At 42.2% G+C, this 21,187-nt stretch overlaps 1 protein-coding gene across 3 annotated transcripts in view; it reads left to right on the forward strand.

Moving 5' to 3' along the window:
• Positions 1-21,187, forward strand: part of LOC104662618 (WASH complex subunit 2A) — a 66,896-nt gene that overhangs the window by 37,869 nt on the left and 7,840 nt on the right. For 2 of the 3 annotated variants that reach the window (XM_030940437.1, XM_030940438.1), the window contains 7 exons: positions 1,287-1,418; positions 5,191-5,360; positions 8,992-9,094; positions 12,927-13,079; positions 14,587-14,769; positions 20,604-20,732; positions 20,861-20,941. In XM_030940437.1, coding sequence (XP_030796297.1) covers positions 1,287-1,418; positions 5,191-5,360; positions 8,992-9,094; positions 12,927-13,079; positions 14,587-14,769; positions 20,604-20,732; positions 20,861-20,941 — 951 coding nt within the window. The remainder of the gene's footprint in view (positions 1-1,286; positions 1,419-5,190; positions 5,361-8,991; positions 9,095-12,926; positions 13,080-14,586; positions 14,770-20,603; positions 20,733-20,860; positions 20,942-21,187) is intronic. The other variant, XM_030940439.1, reaches the window with a different exon arrangement.

Here is a 21,187-nt window from a genome sequence, read left to right on the forward strand (position 1 = left end):
GTGTGCAGCTCAAACCTGTGTCATTCAGGGTCAGCTGTACTTTAGTCTCGAGGATGGATCAATGTTATACTCAGTGACCTACAAGAATGCCTTGGATCAAGTGGAGATACAAAGGAGAAGGCAGCCATGTCCTGACCATGGCCTTTCTTTCCCATCCTGGATAGAGAGAGCACATTGGGGAAGAGAAATAAGAGAGAAGACACCCCAAACCTTAACTCTGATGCAGTACTGGGCAGTGATGAACTCATAGGCTTTGCCATCAGACCCCTGGGTTCATATCCCAGCTCCACTACTGGCAAACCAGGGACCTGGAGCAAGTAACTTCACCTTCCTTAAGCTCACATGGTTTAACAGTGAGTAGGGTCATTGTGGCAGCTGTAACTACTAGTGTGACACTCTTGCAGAGTGCCGGCACATAGTAAGTGCATAGTGAATGTGAGCTTTGTCATTAGTATCCCCAGTGGACACCGGCTCATTACTTCCTGGCCTGTCCTATATTACCGTACTCTCCTTAGAGGAGACTTCATCCAGGAAGACACTCCCTTCATCCATCTTCACATTCCAGGGCTGTTCACCTGCTGTTAAGAGTTTGTCCATCCTCAGTCTCAGGCCCTCTGATGCTTTTGTTCCCCTTACCTGAATAAAAACACCTTAATAAATACAACTTTTGGGGAGTGCTTGACCACAGAAGAATTTACAAATGCCATTAAACCTAGTACACCAGCAATTTTATTAGTAAACTATTTCTTCACTTTGTATAAGCTCTTTGAAACTAATGAGAAACACAAGTCATGCCTTCCCTCCATCCCAGGAGTATGTCTTTCTTACCTATAAAGGAGTGGAGACAGACCCCTAGTTCTCTCCTTTGAGGTATTGTTCTGGTTTCTCGTTTGTGGAGAGGACAGTGTGAGTTTCTGGCTGCTGCAGGGGCTCCCATGCCCATTGCAGGCTGTAACCCCCTGAAATGAGCAGAGAGGCACTTGCCCACAGGGCGACTGGATGGGGCTCAGTTTCTCCTTGTACTTCGTGATCTCATTTGCATGTTGTCCTCTTGCTTCTTCCCAGCTGTTCTGCCTTCGAGTTCTATGGTCATCTCTTTCCCTTCTATGGGTGCAGTGGGAAAAGGCTGTAGTTTGGGATTTACTAGCATTTTGTAGGTTTTCCCCGCCAGAGGTGTTATTTGTATACCTGACTGGAGACTTACTTCCTAACAGTTTGATGTAGGAAGACATCTTATGTTTTCTGTTTATAAAGTTGTCTTACCTTTCTGCCATTTGCTTTTCTAGGATAATCTTTTTGGGGGTACAGCTGCTAAGAAGCAGACATTGTCTCTACAAGCTCAGAGAGAAGAGAAAGCAAAACCCTCTGAGCTCTCCAAAAAGAAAGCATCTGCCCTGTTGTTCAGCAGTGATGAGGAGGTGAGCTGAGGTTTCTCCTAAAGAAGAGGGGAATATTTGATGGGATTTAAGAGTTAAAACCATCCCAAGTATTTTCTTTTTCTACCTGTTTTATATCTAGTGACATTCAGTCACCAAAGGCGATGTTCACAAGATTGTCTTTTCTGAAGGAAGACATTTAATGTAATATATAATTAAAGATGAATCTCTTCAGAATGGTTCGGAATAAATATGACTCCCGCACGATAGTACATGCTCCTTCTAATGAGTTAGGCCGGCTACGGGAGAAATGATTTCTCACCCATCGCTAGGTTCATGGTCGAGTCCCCTATAACAAATGACAGATTAACCAGAGAAAAGTGTGCAAGTTTATTGAAGATAAGTTTTACCCGACACAGGAGCCTTCAGAAAGGAAGACTCAGAGAAACAGGAAATCCTGTGTCGATTGTATGCTGTCTGATGAAGAAGCGGACAGTTTTGGAGAAGCACGGTTAGATGAAAGGGGTGTGACCTGATGGGAATAAGCTGGGGGAGCTCAGCAAGGCCTGTGTGGTCAGATCATTCTCTGCATCTTTACAAATAAGGAGGCTCCTTTCCTATGGGAATAGGGAGGACTGGAATGAAGGTCTTTTTTTTTTTTTTTTTTTTTTTTTTTTTTTTTTTTTTTTTTTTTTTTTTTTTGAGAAGGAGTCTCACTCTGTCACCCAGGCTGGAGTGCAGTGGCCAGATCTCAGCTCACTGCAAACTCCGCCTCCCGGGTTTTCGCCATGGAATGAAGGTCTTATGACCTACTCCAGAGAGGGTTAGAGGATTCTTCTATGTCCTGCTGCAGAGGAGAAGGGCCAGGGAAAGGTCAAAGAGACCTTTCTGTTTCTCAGATGCCAAGGTGTCATATTTTGAGGTAGCATGTCCCGTATACCCCAATGGCCATATGTAGTAGTATCTTATTAAATGACTACTGTGTTTCATTAATTTAGAACTATAGCTAGACATGGTAGGAGTTACCTACTGAAGTTAAACTCCTTTTTGAAGGAATCTTACCAATATTTCTGTTTGTGATCTGGATAGATATTACCAAAGACAATAGTGAAAATGGTTTAGTTACTAACTCAATCAGATGTAGTACCAGGGAATCAGATTTAGCTGTGCAGAAAAAGACTTTAAAGATGATGATATTAAAAATCCTGAGTATTAAACATCTTCCTGTGTTACGATAATTCCTCTTTATTTTAACATTCTAGGCAAGTTAGGAGGGGGTGAATTAGATATATAAGTCATAGATATGTTCATGTTCTTATTGAAAGCAATTTTAAAATTCCAAAGCAGATTGCAAAAAAAAATGTATGGAAAGCTTATATGCCTATAATCTCAGCACTTTGAGAGTCCAAGGCGGGCAGATCCCCTGAGGTCAGGAGTTCAAGACCAGCCTGAACAACATGGAAAAACCCCGTCTCTATTAAAAATACAAAAAAATTAGTGAGGTATGGTGGCGTATGCCTGTAATCCCAACTACTCGGGAGGCTGAGGCAGGAGAATCACTTGAACTCAGGAGACGGAGGTTGTTGTCAGCTGAGATCACGCCATTGCACTCCAGCCTGAGCAACAAGCGAAACTGTCTCAAAAAAAAAAAAAAAAAAAAAGCTTATGCAACACAGATGTGAACAAGACACAACGAAAAATTGCTAGTAATCCTTTTACCACAAAAGTCTGAGTTTGGCCTTTAGAAAGCATTTAAGGAAATCCCACCCAGCTATGCTCACACCTCCACATCAAGGAACTCCCAAGCATATATAATTTGTGTTTTCTACTCAAATATATGAATTTATGATGGATTATCCAGTTTTTTCTTTTAAACATTGTCAGTGGTTGTTCCCTCTGTAGTAACAGCCGAACATCAGCGTAGTTGCCTCTGCTGGAGTATTAAAGTGGTTCAGGGAAAATGAAAACATTAGCTAAAGCTTGGAGCAAAAAGACATGCACAGGAAAGGTAACCAAGGTTCTAGAACAGGGGCGTCCAGTCTTTTGGCTTCCCTGGGCCACACTGGAAGAACTGTCTTGGGTCACACAGAAAATGCACTAACAAAGCTGATGAAGTAAAAAAATTAAAAGTTCATGCATAAATCCCATAATATTTTAAGAAAGTTTACAGATTTGTGGTGGGCCGCATTCAAAGCCATACTGGGCTGTGTGTGGCCCTTGGGCCATGGGTTGGAGAAGTTTCTCCTAGAACAAAGACTCTCAACTTTCGCTGCTCACTGTGATCCATGGGGAACTTAAAAGAATGCTGACTTGACAGGCTGGGCACAGTGACTCACGCCTGTAATCCCAGCACTCTGGGAGGCTGAGGTGGGCGAATCACCTGAGATTAGGAGTTTCAGACCAGCCTGGCCAATGTGGCAAAACTCCGTCTCTATAAAAAATACAAAAATTATCCAGGCATGGTGATACATGCCTGTAGTCCTAGCAACTCGGGAGGCTGAGGCAGGAGAATCACTCGAACCCAGGAGGCAGAGGTTGCAGTGAGCCAAGATTGCACCACTGCATGCCAGCCTGGGCCACAGAGCGAGACTCCATCTCAAAAAAGGAAAACAAAACAAAACAAAACAAAAAGACCTAAGGAGTGCTGACAGCGGATCCCAGCTCCAGAGATTCTAAATTCATCAGTCTGGGGTACAGCCTCGTCATTGGAGTTTTGTGATGCTCTCCAGTGGATTCCAGTGTTTAGTCACTGCTAAACGTTGAGGAGCACTTCTCAAACTTCAGTGTTTAAGAAATCATCTGGGCACCCTGTGAAATGCAAGTTCTGATTCAGAAAGTAGGGGTGGGGCCTGAAATTCTGCATAATCTGCTGCTGCCTTGTGGCCTCCACTTGGATTTGCAAGACTGTAGACTCCAGAGATCAGAGCACTTATGCAAGTGGTTGGGAGTTCTTTGATTTAAAGGGGTGTGAGCATAGCCTAGTGGAATTTCCTTAAATGCTTTCTAAAGGCCACATTCAGACTTGTGGTAAAAGGATTACTAGCAGTTTTTCATTGTGTCTTCACATGTGTGTTGCATGACACTTTTTTTTTTGTAATCAGCTTTAGGATTTTTAAAATTAAAATATCATTCTCCTCTGGAGTTGGAAGTTCTTGAGTTCTTGGTATTTTTACATTCGGCTTCCTTCTTATAGCCTCTGTAATTAATGTTGATCCTCTGAAGTAGACAAGTCATTTGTCGTAACACAGTGCAGAACTACAGTGAGAAGAGACATCATGGCAGGTGTTGGAGGAGGAAATCATGAGAAGCTCTGTGAGGTCAGAGAACCCAGCTGTCTAGATTTGAGTTCAAAGAAAAGTTTTAGGCATGAGCTTTCTTCAAGATTGATGCACTATGTTTAATACTTAGTTTAAATACAACTTAGTTTAACAAATATAAGTTTTATTTTACTTCCCATGTTTTATAATCTAAATTGCCAATGGACTTTTGTTTTTTTTGAGTTGGAGTCCTGCTCTGTTGCTCAGGCTGGAGTGCAGTGGCACGATCTTGGCTCACTGCAAACTCTGCCTCCCGGGTTCATGCCATTCTCCTGCCTCAGCCTCCCGAGTAGCTACGACTACAGGCGCCTGCCACCACGCCCGGCTAATTTTTGTGTATTTTTAGTAGAAACAGGGTTTCACCATGTTAGCCAGGATGGTCTCGATCTCCTGACCTCGTGATCCGCCCACCTCAGTCTCCCAAAGTGCTGGGATTGATTACAAGCGTGAGCCACCACACCTGGCCTGGAGTTTTAATATATATTTTATGTTTTAAGGACCAGTGGAATATTCCTGCTTCACAGACCCACTCAGCATCTGACAGCAGGTCTAAAGGAGAACCCAGGGATTCTGGGACCCTCCAGGGCCAGGAGGCCAAGGCTGTGAAAAAGACAAGTCTCTTTGAGGAAGACGAAGAAGATGATCTGTTTGCCATTGCTAAGGACAGGTGAGATAGTCATCGTAAAGAATCCCTCATTCTGTGTCTGTGGTAACAAGAAGAGGAATTTGATGCACAAACTAGTTCCTTGGGTAATTGCTAATCACAGATCACATAGTCATTACATCAATGAGAATGTCTTTGCTTTTCACTGGCCCCATCTTTTCCCTCAGTACCCAGAAAGGTTTGTCTTCGTGGATCCTTATCTGATTTCTTCCCCCATCATTTTTTTTTTTTAACCTTAAAGTATTATTTTTCTTTGTTTGTCAGGGATTTGAGTATAATTTGGTATCTTTTGTTTGTGATTTTTCTCTGGGCTACTCTAAAGTCTGTCAGGTTTGGTCAGGATTACTTAAAAGTTTGTTATTTGAGGCCCATTGCGGTGGCTCACGCCTGTAATCCCAGCACTTTGGGAGGCCGAGGCAGGCAGATCAGGAGGTCAGGAGTTCAAGACCAGCCTGGCCAATATGGTGAAACCTGGTCTCTACTGAAAAAATATAAAAATTAACCGGGCTTGGTGGCACGTGCTTGTAGTCCCACCTGCTCAGGAGGCTGAGGTAGAAGAATTGCTTGAACTCGGGAGGCGGAGGTTGCAGTGAGCCAAGATTGCACCACTGCACTCCAGCCTGGGCAACAGAACGAGACTTCATCTCAAAAAAAAAAAAAAAAATTTGTTATTTGAATAGAAATCTGCTCAGCATTTAACCACACCCTGTTAGGAGGAGGTTCCCTGCAAAGCTGTGCAGTATCCCACCAGGGGCTGATAACCCATAGCTGGCCACCTAGGTGCCTCTCCACGTTAATGCTGGAACTGAAGCTGGCAGAACATTCAGAGTGAGTGTGGGCTGTGAGTAACATGCTGCCAGATTAGCTTACAGTAATTACTTCCTGCAAATACTTTTTTTCCTTTTGAGAGCCTTACATGATTACTTTGAAAGTCAACTGAATGTTATTAGCAGAAAGAAGTAACTGATTGGACATATAAATCCTGTGCTTTGGTGTGGTTGTCATTTGATAGATTCAGAAGTACCTCAGGTTTCTGTCTCCAAATACTAGGATCTTGTCAAACATTACCACTTCTGCATTAGGCCTCTGTAACTTGACACTCAGGTGCATCTTTGGCTTCTGATTTAGAATATAGGCTCTGGAAACTTGATATTAAATTCTGATTCTGCTGGTTCCTGTCTGAATAACCTTGGGCAAGTTACCTAACTTCCCTGTGCCTCAGTTTCCTCATTTGTTAAGCAAAAATTAAAATAGTACTTCTCTCATGGGTTTGTTGGGATGATGAGATGGAATCTAAATGTGAAATGGTTAGCACAATAGCTGGCACATTCTGAGCATTCAGGTGTTACCAGTTAGCACCATGAGTGCAGGGAAATAGTACATTCCTTTATTTTTGTTGCTGTCTCCTGGGACATTCTTCTTCCTATGTTGCCTGGCCACCTTCTCCAAACCTTAGTGTAAGTATTGTTTCTTAAGAAGTCTTCCCAGCCGGGCACAGTGGCTCACGCCTGTAATCCCAGCACTTGAGGAGGCTGAGGTGGGCGGATCACAAGGTCATGAGTTGAAGACCAGCCTGACCAACATGGTGAAATCCCATCTCTACTAAAAATACAAAAATGTGTGTATTTTTTACAGGATTGCAGGGTGTGGTGGCACGCTCCTGTAATCCCAGCTACTTGGGAGACTGAGGCAGGAGAATCGCTTGAACCTGGAGGCAGAAGTTGCAGCGAGCTAAGATCTCGCCATTGCACTCCAGCCTGGGCAACAGAGGGAGACTCCATCTCAAAAAAAAAAAAAAAAAAAAAAAAAAAAAAGATTGCCTTCACTAACTTTAAACAGATGAGAAAGAGAAGAAATAGGGAGTCGAGGGCGGACGTGGCTCCACCTTCATACCCCCACACCCTCAGCTGAGCATTTTCTACACTGTATTAGGTTAGCTTGCTCCCGTGAGCACTCCCTACCCCCACCCCACACAAGGTCATAAATCTGGCAGTCTGAGTCCCATCTTGTTTGTGGGTCCTGGTTCCAGCCACACACCATACCTGGCTTTCAAGAATGCTTTCTCTGCTCCAGATATATCCTACCTCCTATTGTTCCTGAAGTTTTCTGTCAAGTTTTATGTATGGAAAATAATTCATACCTTCATCAGATCTCAAAAGAAGCTTTATACACACAAGAAGAAATTTGCTTGAGGATGTGGAGGAATTGGAACCCTCATACACTGCTGGTGGGAATGTAAAATGGTATAGTCACTTTGGAAAATGATTTAGCATTGCCTCAAAATGTTAAACATAGGTCACCATATGACACAATAGTTTCATTCCTATGTATATACATAAGAGAAATGAAATCAGTTGTTCATGTAAAAACTTGTACATGAGTGTTTATTGCAACCTTAGTCATAACAGCCAAAAGTGTAAACAACCCAAATGTCCATCAGCTGATGACTGGATAAAAAAAAGTATAACCGTACAATGGATTATTCTTCAGCAATAAAAAAGAATAAGGTAGTGATGCATCCTAGAACATGAATGAACCTAGAAAATTTTATGTTACTTGAAAGAAGCCGGTCACAGAAAACCACATATTGTATTGTTCCATTTATATGAAATGTATAGAATAGATAAACCATAGAGACAGAAAGTAGATCAGTGGTTGCCAAGGCCTGTGGGGCTGGGGAAATGGAGAGTGATTGCTCATAGGCATGGCGTTTCTTTTTGGGCTCATGATAATGTTGTGCACTTAGATTGTAGTGATAGTTGCACAACTCAATGACTATATTGAAAATACCACTGAAGTATGCACTTTTAAAGGGTGAATTTAGCCAGGTGCAATGGCTCATGCCTGTAATCCTAACTCATTGGGAGGCCAAATGGAAGGATCTCTTGAGGCCAGGTGTTTGATACCAGCCTAGGCAACACAGAGCGACCTCACCTCTCCAAAAAAGTAGAACAATTAGCCAGGTATGGTGATGTGTGCCTGTAGTTGTAGCTACTTGAGAGGCTAAGGCAGGAGGATCACTTGAGTTCAGGAATTTGAGGCTGCAGTGAGATATGATTATGCCACTGCTCTCCAACCTGAGCAATAGAGTAAGACCCTGTCTTAAAAAGTAAAATAAATATTAAAAATAAATAAAAGGTGAATTTTATGGTATGTAAATTATGTCTCAATAACACTACTAAGAAAAAGAAATAGAAGCCAGGCCACAGGGTCATTTCCCAGTGCTGATCCCGGCCCTGTGATCTCTCTTGGCAACCGTCTTCCTGACAGTGCTGGAAATAGACATGTCCTCTCTGGTTCTTTTTGTGCTATAGGAAGTGGCAGAGAATGCTCTGCTTGGGAAGGCTCAGGCATCATGTGCCTTGCAGAGGTAACAGCTGGTGCACCTGCACTGGATAGTAAGAGGAGAGCGGCAACCTGAGACGTGAGGGACAGAGGCTGGTGATTTTCTGGAGACAGATTTCATCTATTTTAGAGGTCTTTCTTGTTTGCTTTCAACTGTGTAAGGTCAACTAATGGCTTTGGTGTTTGGGTGGTAGGTGGGTTCCTGTAGGTGCAGTCTAGAAGAAATATTGTTATGTTTGGTTTTTTCATCATACTTTTCCTTAATTTGACCTTTTGTTTGTTTGTGTAGCCAAAAGAAGACCCAGAGAGTGTCACTCCTCTTTGAAGACGATGCTGATAGCGGAGGCTCTCTGTTTGGCTCTCCTCCCACATCTGTTCCTCCTGCGACAATGGTATTCTTCATCTCTTAGTCCCAGGAAATGTCCTTGAGTTTATGCTGCATCAGTAGTGGTACTTGCCCGAATCAGCTCTTCATACCTAACCTTGGAGGCTGAGTCTTATGGAAGACCTTATTTGCCTAGTTTCAGAAAGAGATCTTCTGATTAATAGTATTCTACAGAAGAAGCACATGTGCAAAGCCATCATTCAGTGTCAGGTGTAGGAACAAGAAACTGGATCTCAGAAGAGTCTTGTCCCCAGTGGCATGGAATTCTGCTAACATTAGACTAGGCTAGTTAAGGCAAAATCATTCCTTTTATGAGTGTGTGTCAAGTACTAACACAGGTTTATATTAGCTAATCAGTAAAAAGAAAGGAAATTCTCACATGTGCTACAAAATGCATGAACCTTGAGGCCATTGTACTCCGTCAGTGGAGAAATGGTCACACAGGTCTTAGTACAATTAGACTGTGGAATACTATATAGTGGTGAAAAAGCCCAAGGTAGAGCTTATGAGATGAAAAACTACTGCAGGCCAGAAAAAAAAAAAAAGAAGAAGATGCATAAACACGTATAACATGGTGTCATTTAAATTAAAAAAAAAAAAAAAGAAATACACGTGAATGCCTGGAAACTGGCTTGAAAGGATCGACCGCACATTGTTACCGGTGATTATACCCAGGGAAAGGTATGGAATGGGGGACTTTATACTCTCAATGCCTTTTTAAAGCCTTTTTAAAGAAGGCATTTGTGCATTACTGTGGAATTAGAAATAAACTCCAAACAAAAAATATCTAGGTGATATGGAAGAAGACCCTTCCTGTTAAATGGAGTTGCACAGCTTATGCCAGAAACTCTCAGCCCTGGACCAGCATGTTGCCCACCCTGGGCCCCAGGTTCCCTGCAGCTGCTTCTGTGGGGCTCCTGAGCCTTTCCTTGGGTCTCGCCCTTTGAGGACACCCAGTGGCTGTACAGTTAAGAGTCAGGAGATCTGATTGGTTTTTCCTTGTAAATTATAAATAACCTACTCTGGAGGATAACTGAGCAATAAACTGATGAATTTTGCAGCCTCTGGAGCTATAAAACTTCTTTCAACCTATGGAAATTATGATTGTTAAATAAAACAAAAGGTCAAGACACACAGCTTAAGTAGCTGAATAGCCTGCACGTTTTTGATAATCATCTTAGGCAATAGTAAATAAAAGATATTTCCGTGTAAGTTAATTGTGACTTGGTTGTAAGCCTATGTTGACCAAAAGGTTAAACAACAGGCAGGAGAACTTAAAAAATGTAATGTGAGTTTTGTTCTGAGCCAAGCTTGGGAACTACTAGCCCAGTAAAGAGACTCTGCACAAACTGAGAACGCATCCCAGAGCATGCCACACGAGTCACAGCCTTTATACGTTTCTGTTACATAGAAAATGGGAGAAGGGGGCAGTGAAGCAAAGGTGATGTTCTTAACAGTTCTGATTGGTGCTCAGTGACATTGTATATAAGATAAAATATGTGGTTAACGTGTTTTACTCATTAGCCTTTTGCCCTAATAAGTACATAGGGGTCTCAGGGTCAGGAGAGGGGTGGTTGATTTTGTGCTGCCTTTGTGCTTTATCTGATAGGCAGGTTCTGGCCTTGCAGGTGAGGTTCAGCTTTCGTTCATAGGCCCAGTTTCTATTACCCATATGGCCAAGATGCAGCCATTTTAGACAATTGCTTTTTTTTTTCCATCAGACTTTTCTTATTTTCTGACACCTATCAAGAAAGTAAATTTGGCCAGGCGTGGTGGCTCACGCCTGTAATCCCAGCACTTTGGGAGGCCGAGGTGGGTGGATCACCTGAGGTCAGGAGTTTGGGACCAGCCTGGCCAACATGGTGAAACCCCATCTCTACTAAAAATACAAAAATTAGCCAGGCATGGTGATGCATACCTATAATCCCAGCTACTAGGGAGGCTGAGGCAGGAGAATCACTTGAACCCGAGAGACAGATTTTGCAGTGAGCTGAGATTGTGCCAGTGCACTCCAGCCTGGGCAACAGAGCAAGACTTCATCTCAAAAAAAAAAAAAAAAAGAAAAACAGAAAGTAAATTTCATGACAAGGATGAGGAGTTAGCTTGTCTTCAAGAAGATGAAAACTGGTACTTTGGGTAGCATTTTCTGTGGTTTAAGGATCTTAGTTGTATATGAAGGAAGAATATGATTTGCCATACTTAAGTCTCTTTTTGTCTCCCCTATCAACTAGTTGCATTGAAATTTTTTTTTTTTTTTTTTTTGAGACGGAGTCTTGCTCTGTCACCCAGGCTGGCGTGCACTGGTGAGATCTCGGCTCACTGCAAGCTCCGCCTCCCGGGTTCACGCCATTCTCCTGCCTCAGCCTCCCAAGTAGCTGGGACTGCAGACGCCCAGCACCACGCCTGGCTAATTTTTTGTATTTCTTTAGTAGAGATGGGATTTCACCATGTTAGCCAAGATGGCCTCAATCTCCTGACCTCATGATCTGCCCACCTCGGCCTCCCAAAGTGCTTGGATTACAGGCGTGAGCCACTGTGCCTGGCCTGCATTGAATTTTTATGTAGTTTTCAGTGAGTCCAGGATGTTCCACAAAAGCGTTTTCCTTTAATCACTTCACTGTTGCCTTATTTCTTCTGAAATTCTTCATGAGCTTCCAGTGTTCTTTTATGTCAAGTTCAATGGTTTTGCACTTTACTTATCTCTTCCTAACTAAAAATTCCCTTGCTCTCTTCTTTCTTCATTCATCACATTTTAAAATCATGGTTAGCAATGTCCTTCCTTAGTTTCCCAAATCTGCCTTCCTAACTTGATTTAGGCATTGCCTCAAAGCACACTTCCTCGTGTCATATGGTATGATTTGTATCTGTACTATGCTATAATAGAGCTTTAGTTTTTTCTCAAGAACTTGTTGATAAGTCACTTGCCCCAAAGATGCCATGAATTCCAGGTAAGTCACAAACCTCAGTTTCCTAGTCCCCAAATCCCTGCCTCTCTGATAAGGAAGAGATGAGAAATGGGCTAAAGTGCTTGCAGGCTTGTATTGAACACTGAGTTGGTATAAAACGCTGGGACAGGCCATGGAATTATAGTGTATAGTCCTTTCAGATGAACGGACAAACAGATGTGTGCTAGCTGTTGTATAATTAGGAAGAAAGTCAAGGAAGAGTCACGTAGAGAGAGAAATATTATGCTTATTCAACAGAGCAACTGACACTTAACTGAAGAGAGCAGAGACCATGGGTGACATCTGAGTGGGGGCCTTGCTTGAAGGATGAGGAGGATTTGCTTGTACAGACATCGAGGGCAGCGTGACATGGGAGTTTGAAAGTTTACAGTGACTTTAAGGAACAGTAAAGAATGAGGAGATGCACATGAGTAGAGGGATAGAATGGGGTGTCTGCTGAGTGTCATTTGCTTCATGCAAGGAGTGCAGGTTTGGGTTGGGAGAGGGCGTGATCCAGCAGGTGTCTTGTTTTAGCAAGACAACTCTGGGTGATGTCTTCTAGTTGAAATATAAGAGGAGTGAGGCAGAGAGAGAGAGACTCATAATCGTCTGGTAGCAGAGGTAAGGATCTGAGTGAGGGAGGCATGGGGGTTGACAGACACGAGTAGACAGATACAGGTGATGCGATGGTGTGAAGTGCCCTATCCCCAAGTCCCAGGTGATGATGTTTGTTGCTTCTCCACTTTGGTGCCACCTTCCCTGTGCTGTCCTCTCTTCCTTCATCACATTTAGCTGAAGCCCTAAGAGGATGGCTTGGGCTTGTTCTGTATATGGCCATGCTGGTCAGACACACTTTTTTATTGTTGTGGATGTCATGTACTCTTCTTTTGGTAGAAAAAAGAGACTGTCTCTGAGGCACCACCTTTGCTGTTCAGCGACGAAGAAGAGAAGGAGGCACCACTTGGAGTAAAGCCTGTGGATAAGAAGGTTGAGAGTGCCAAGGAGTCGTCAGAATTTGGGAGAACTGATGTGGCTGAGTCAGAAAAGGTGGACTTTTTTCTCTTGTATACTTGAATGCATTTGTCTCTCTTATGTTGTTTTAAACACACAAAACCCCTTAAGTTTTTTGACCACAGAAAATAAATGGCCCATTTGTAGACAGATTTGAAAACACAGACAAGCAGTCTGTCCCCACAGTGCAGGAAGTCTCTGCAGGGCCTTTCCTCCCATCCATTCTCCAAGATACGTGCGCACTGCAGTGTGCCTGCTCATGTCTCTATGGTTACTGTCATGTCATGGCATCTTTGCTTTCTAACTTGTTCTCTTCTGTGCAGTGTTCCTGTTACCCTTGGTCCTCCTTTGGTCCCCAGCTGTACTTGAATTTAAATGTCAGTTTTAAGGAGATCTTAGTTTAGCATCCTTTTACTTTTAGATGATATTGGCAAGGAATTACAGAGTAGAGTGAAATGTCTACTCTTTCTAAAACACTAGCTTTCATGTCCTGGACTGTCTGCCGTCTCTTGCAGGAAGCCCGTGGGTAGTGCTGTTGACCACACCTGGGCATTCAGCCTTGTGGTTGCCTTCAGCCTCTATATGCCTTTTTTCTTTCTCTTAACTTTTCTTATACGCTGTGTCCAGCTGCTTCGGTCTAAAATCTCCCAGGGCCTGTGTGAAGAGCGTTGCATTTGCATTTACTGCTGAGGCTCCTTGGAGCTACAGTGATACAAGCATTTCATTTGTACCTGTATTCCTGTGTGACATTCTCTTCCCAGTGGCTGTGTGTGGACCCCTGTCCTATTCCAGTCCCAGTCCACAGTTGACTCTGACTGGTTGCTATACTGCCCTCTCCCTCACTGAGTGTAAGCCCCTTGCGGACTAGGCCCGGTTTGTTTTGCTCACCATTGTATCTGTAGTACTTGGCATATTACCTTGCACACAGTAGGCACTATGTTATAAATTATGTATTTATTTAAAGAAGCATTTTTTTAATAGTTTGAGTACTCTGAAATCAGGATATACCTTATAATCAATGGTATCTTACCTGAAATGTGCTACTTGTTGAATGAATAAATGCTGCATTTTAGAATTATTTGAGAGATTCTTCTTCAATTGTCTGTACAGTGTAAGCCTTCTACAATTTGAAGGTCGGATTTTCCCAATTAGATTTCCCCTTGGGACTTATGTATTAGTTAAATGCTGCGAATTCATGGTCCACTCCCAATGATTCGCACCTGTGTTGTCTTTGTCACTTAGAAGTTCTTCCTAGTTCATGATCAACCAGTGTGCATCAGGATCATAGCTGTCCTATCACTGGGTAGGAGGGAGGGACCCATGGTTTTAAACTGCTTGGAAAAATTATCTTTGGCTATGGATGATTGTACAAGACCGTCTCTTGGAGCAGCCAATCAAGAGTTGGGAGCAGATGTGATTCACTGTGCCCTGAGTCATACAAATGTGGCAATTACTGAATTAATGAGGAGCTTGTCATGCTCCATGATAGGATTTATATTTCCAGGTGTTACTTATTTTTCCCCCCTATTATTTTCCTTTTCAGGAAGGACTTTTGACTAGATCTGCTCAGGAAGTAGTCAAGCATTCTGATTTATTTTCTTCATCATCCCCGTTGGACAAAGGAACCAAGGCTAGAACCAAAACTGTTCTTAGCTTGTTTGATGAGGAAGAGGATAAAATGGAAGATCAAAACACTATCCAGGCTCCACAGAAAGAAGTAGGAAAGGTAAGCAAAAAGCAATAGCAGTTCAAGTCTCTAGATGAGATAAAAGACTCTCATCTCATGGTTGTCGTTCTGTCATTTGAGTTTCTGAAGGAATCTTAACCTTCAGTGTAGCGTGTTAATGATTCTCTGCAGTAATTTAGATATTTGGGAATCTTAATCAGGAACTCTTACCTCAGGTAGCAGTGTTAGGATAGGGGATTAGAATTTCACCCACCTCTTCTGGGATTTACAGACCTTGTTCCTTCTAGCAAAGCTTTGCCCCTTGGCCAGTTGTGGGATGTAAGCAACAGGAAAGGGAAGTTAGGCTGGAGCTGTACAGTTAAGTATTTCTAACATTCAGTTTAAGAAAAAGTGTTGTAGATGAACCTTTCATACTGATTAGGTATCAGCAAACTTTTTCTATAAAGGACCATATAATGACTATTTTAGCTTTTGCAGGCTATTTAGGCTCTTTCATAACTGCCTAGCTCTGCCACTGGCAGCATGAAAACGGCCCTAGGAAGCATGAAGATGGATGGGCATGCCTGTGTTCCAATAAGTTTTATTAATAAAAATAGGTGATGGTCAGCCGGGCATGGTGGCTCATATCTGTAATCCCAGCACTTTAGGAGGCTGAGGCGGGCGGATGACAAGGTCAAGAGATCGAGACCATCCTGTTTCTACTAAAAACACAGAAAATAGTTTGGCATGGTGACACGTGCCTGTAATCCCAGCTACTCGGGAAGCTGAGGCAGGAGAATTGCTTGAACCAGGAAGTTGGAGGTTGTAGTGAGCCAAGATCGCGCCACTGCACTCCAGCCTAGTGACATAATGAGACTCCATCTCAAAAAAAAAAACAGGTGATGGTCATTCTGTAAGGTTAAGTATGACTGTGATATTAAAACTAGACAGAGACATCACCAGAAAACTACAGATATCCTTTATGAATGTAGAGGCCAAAATCTTCAACAAAAAATACTACTAAACCCAGTTTAGCAAAATATAAAAAGGATTGCACAATATGAGAAGTGAGATTTATTCCTGGAATGCAAGGTTGGTTGAACATCTAAAATCAATTGATATAATACACTGTATCAATAAAATACGGAATTAAAGGCACATGATCATCTCAACAGATGCAGAAAAAGCATTTAATAAAATCCAGACCTTTTCATGATAAAGCACTCAATTAGTTAGGCATAGGAAGGAGCTTAATGGACTTGATAAAGGACATCTACGAAATCCCACAGCTGACATCATACTTAATGGTGAAAGACTGCATGTGTTTCAACCCTAAGATCATGAACAACACAGTGATGTCCACCCTTGGTAATTCTAATCAACCTTGTACTGGGGACTCTAAGCAGGGCATGTAGGTGAGAAAATGAAATAAAAGGCATTCAGATTGGAAAGGAAAAAGTGAAGTGAAGCAAACTATTTGCAGATGGCATGATCTTTTATATAGAAAGTCTTAAGGAATCTACAAAAACATCCATTGGAAATAATTATATTCATTAAGATTGAAGGATGTGGCCGGGCGCGGTGGCTCAAGCCTGTAATCCCAGCACTTTGGGAGGCCGAGACGGGCGGATCATGAGGTCAGGAGATCGAGACCATCCTGGCTAACACGGTGAAACCCTGTCTCTACTAAAAATACAAAAACTAGCCGGGCGAGGTGGCGGGCGCCTGTAGTCCCAGCTGCTAGGGAGGCTGAGGCAGGAGAATGGCGTAAACCCAGGAGGCGGAGCTTGCAGTGAGCTGAGATCCGGCCACTGCACTCCAGTCCGGGCAACAGAGCGAGACTCCTGCCTCAAAAAAAAAAAAAAAAAAAGATTGAAGGATGTAGTAAGATCAATATGTGAAAATCATTTGTTCTGTAAACTAGTAATGAACAGTTACTAGCTTATGAAAGTTACTACTAGTGACTTTCTTTTTTTTTTTTTTTTTTTATGACAGAGTTTCACTCTTGTCCCCCAGGCTGGATTGCAATGTCACAATCTCGGCTCACTGCAACCTTTGCCTCCTGGGTTCAAGTGATTCTTCTGCCTCAGCCTCCCGAGTAGCTGGGGTTATAGGCACCCACCACCATGTCCAGCTAATTTTTGTATTTTTAGTAGAGATGAGGTTTCACCATGTTGGCCAGGCCGATCTCGAACTCCTGACCTCAGGTGATCCACCTGCCTCAGCCTCCCGAAGTGCTGGGATTACAGGCATGAGCCACCACACCTGGCTTACTAGTAGTAACTTTCATGAGCAATTACTAGCTTATGAATGAAATTAAGAAATCAGTTTCTTTTATAGTAATACCAAGAAGGGTAAAATACTTAGGAGTAGATTTAACAAAAGAAGTACAAGACTTGTAAACTAAAATCTACAAAACATTGAAAGAAATTAAAAACCTAAAATAGATGGAAAGACATCTCATGTTTATGGACCAGAAACCTTAATATTGGTAACATGGCAATACTTCCTTCCCAGATTGATTTATTGTAATCTCTATCAAAATTCCAGCTTGCTTTTTGCAGAAATGGACAAGCTGATCCTAGAATTTTTATGGAAGTGTAAGAGACCAAGAATAGCCAACAGTCTTGGGAGAACAAAGTTAGAAGACTCACACTTCCTGATTTCGAAACTTACTTTAAGACAGGGTGGTATTGGCATAAGGTTAAAATGTGTAGATCCGTGAAGTAGAATTGAGAGTCTAGAAATAAACCCTCACATTTGCAGTCAGTTGCTCAAGGTGCCAAGATATTTCAGTGGGGAGAGAATAGTCTTCAGCAGATGTGCCAGGAGGCTGATTATCTACATGCAAAGGAATGAAGTTGGACCCATTAATAAATAAACTCAGATCCAATGTAAGATCCAAATGTAAGAACTAAAACTGTACAACTCTGAGAATCTAGAGAGTATGGGAACAAATTATCATGACCTTGGATTAGGCAAAGCCTTCTTAGATAAGACACCAAAAGCACAAGTGACAAAAATAGCTACCTTGGACTTTATTTAAATGAAAAACATTGTGCTTCAAAGGGCACCATCCGGAAAGTCAAACGACCACCCACAAAATGGGAGAAAAGATTTGCAAATCATGTATTTGATAAAGGACTTAGATCCAGAATATGTAAAAGACTTATAAGTCAATATTAAAAAGACAAATAGGCCGGGCACGGTGGCTCAAGCCTGTAATCCCAGCACTTTGGGAGGCCAAGACGGGTGGATCACAAGGTCAGGAGATCGAGACCATCCTGGCTAACATGGTGAAACCCTGTCTCTACTAAAAAATACAAAAAAAAAAAAAACTAGCTGGGCAAGGTGGCAGGCGCCTATAGTCCCAGCTACACGGGAGGCTGAGGCAGGAGAATGGCGTAAACCTGGGAGGCGGGGCTTGCAGTGAGCTGAGATCCAGCCACTGCACTCCAGCCTGGGCGAAAGAGCGAGACTCCGTCTCAAAAAAAAAATAAAAATAAAAAGACAAATAGCCCAGATGAAAGAAGGGATAGGGCAGAAGGGATAGGCCAGGCATTGTGGCTCATGTCTGTAATCCCAGCACTTTGGGAGACCAGGGCGGGAGGATGGCTTTAGGCTGGGAGTTCAAGACCAGCCTGGGCAACATAGTGAGATCCTGTCTCTACAAAAAATTTTAAAAATTAGCCAGGCCTGTTTGTGTGCTCCTATAGTTCTATCTCCTTGGGAAGTTGAGGCAGAAGAGTCCTTGGAGCCCAGGAATTCAAGGCTGCAGTGGGCTGTGATCACACCACTGTACTCTAGCCTGAAAAAAAATAGATAGGACAGACACCTGAATAGAGATTTTACTAAAGAAGATAGACAAATGGCCAAAAAGCATATGGAAGGATGCTCAGTGTCAGGGAAGCCAAAACCACAATGACATACCACTTCATACCCGAGAAGAGGACCGTAATAAACAAAAAAGGGAAGTAACGAGTGTTGGTAAGAATATGGAGAAATGGAAATTCTCCTTACTGCTGCAAATGTGGAACAGTACAACCACTTTGGAAAACAGTTTGCTGTTCTTCAAATTCTTTTAACATAGAGCTACCACACAATCCAGGAATTTTATTCCTGGGTACATACCCAAGAGAAATAAAAACATATGTTCACACAAAACTTGAATGTGATTGTTCCCAGCAGTGTTATTCATAATAGCCTTAAGATGGAAACAGTGGCTAAACATAATATAGTATATCCATACAATGGAATATTATTTGGTAATAAAAAAGGCAAAGTGCTGATACATGCTGCCACATGGATGAACCTTGAAAACTTTCTAAATAAAATAAACCAGTCATGAAGGACCACATATTATGTGATTCCATTTATATGAAATGTCCAGAATAGGCATATCGATGGAGACAGAAAGTAGATTAGTAGGTGCTGGGGGCTGGGAGTGGCAGTGAGCAGGAATGGATAATTACTGCTAATGGTTTGGGGTTTCTTTTGGAGGTGATGAGAATGTTCTAAACTTGGATTGTGGTAGTGGTTACACAAATCTGAATATACCAAAAAATCATTACATTGTATACTGTAAATGGGTAAATTTTATGTTAGATGAATTTAATCTCATTGGTGATGTTATGCAAACGAGGTTGGCAGGTCATAGATTGCCAATCCTTTTTATAGATCTAACCGAAGAAATAGTCTATGTTTATTTCTACAAAAAATGTTTTGTGAATTTTTTTGTTATTCCAATACTATAAGCCTATTTATAAATGAGAGCTGCACACAGTGAATATGATTAATTCGATATATATTCTCTCAGTCTCTTACTGTGTATGGTTTTGTAATGTTTGTCCATGGTTGTGAAACGTTTAACCTTACTTGCTGTGTTAAACTCATTTTTATATATGACAATAATAATTGCTAATGTGATTTATTTTGTTAGAAGTAAGTTTTTGGTTAGTTGGGTTTTTTTGGTTTGTTTTTTTGAGATGGAGTCCTACTGTGTTGCCCAGGCTGTAGTGCAATGGCGTGATCTTGGCTCACTGCAGCCTCCGCCTCCCAGGTTCAAGGATTCTCCTGTCTCAGCCTCCCGAGTAGCTGGGACTACAGGCACGCGCCACCATGCCTGGCTAATCTTTGTATTTTTAATAGAGGTGGGGTTTCACCACACTGGCCAGGCTGGTCTCGAACTCCTGGCCTCTGGTAATCCGCCCACCTCGGCCTCCCAAAGTACTGGGATTACAGGCATGAGCTACCACACCTGGCCTTTTTGTTAAGTTTTAATCTGTGGCTGTGATACTAAAGAAATAGGGATAAAGAATGTCAGGTCTAGAGCATTATATTATCAAACTAATAATGTTGATGGTAACTTTTAAATGTTAGATATGTAGTAAACAAAAAGGGACTCACTTGGAGTCTGAAAGTAGGGCAGAAGAGATGGATGGGCATGGGAAGGCTTGCGGTTGCACCTGTACCAGGTCTTTGGTCTGCAGTGCTTACAGGTGAGGGATACATACTTGACCACTCTGTGTAGTTTGTGCATGAGTCAGCTGCTGTCTCTTCTTCCCTTTGGGAATGAGATGGAGAGAATTCATTCAGTTGTGTTTCTTATCGTCAAAATGTTTCTCATTATGGAACTAACGGATTGCTTTGTGTATATATATATAATTTTGTATTTATAAATATATTTTCTGCTATTTTTGGAAGCACCATAGTATTCCATTTTGTTAATGTTTCATGCCCCTACTGAGTGGCTTTTAGGCTGTGGCCAGCCTTTTGCTAATATAATACAGCTGCAGAGGACATCTTTGCATCTTGTGTCCATCTTTACATGTGTAACTTCCTTGAGATAAGTTCTTACAGCTCTAATCACATGTGACCTTCCTTCCTATTCCCAGGGTCGCGATCCTGATACTCGCCCCAAGAGCACAGGTGTCTTCCAGGATGAAGAACTCCTTTTCAGCCACAAGCTCCAAAAGGACAATGACCCAGATGTTGACCTTTTCGCTGGCACCAAAAAACCCAAAGTCAGTTCCAAATGGTTCCCCACATTATGGCTTTGTTATTGTATCGGGTACCGTCTCAGCAGCTCACCTAGTTCTCTTTGTAAATTGTTTTGCTTTTGGATATTGAACTTGAGTCTTGTTTTTTCTAGCTGTTAGAGCCAAGTGTTGGGAGCCTGTTCGGGGATGATGAAGATGATGATCTTTTCAGCTCTGCCAAGTCCCAGCCTTTGGTACCAGCCTTTTGTTCTCAATACCAGGTTGTATGGGAAAGATTCCAGGAAAGGAAACTAACGTCCAGTTAGGTGATTAAGGAAAATCCTAGGATAGTCGTGGTGCTTCCTACTAAATGAATGGCAAATAACATGTGGAGGGGGACGTGTGTGGAGGATGCAATGCTCAGTTTCTGTTGTTCCCCATCTTAGGTTCCCTATACTAACATTAAAACATTAACAATCCAGGCTCTCTGACTGTACTAT

The sequence above is a fragment of the Rhinopithecus roxellana genome, chromosome 11 (assembly GCF_007565055.1).
Source record: "Rhinopithecus roxellana isolate Shanxi Qingling chromosome 11, ASM756505v1, whole genome shotgun sequence".
Lineage (NCBI taxonomy): Eukaryota > Metazoa > Chordata > Mammalia > Primates > Cercopithecidae > Rhinopithecus > Rhinopithecus roxellana.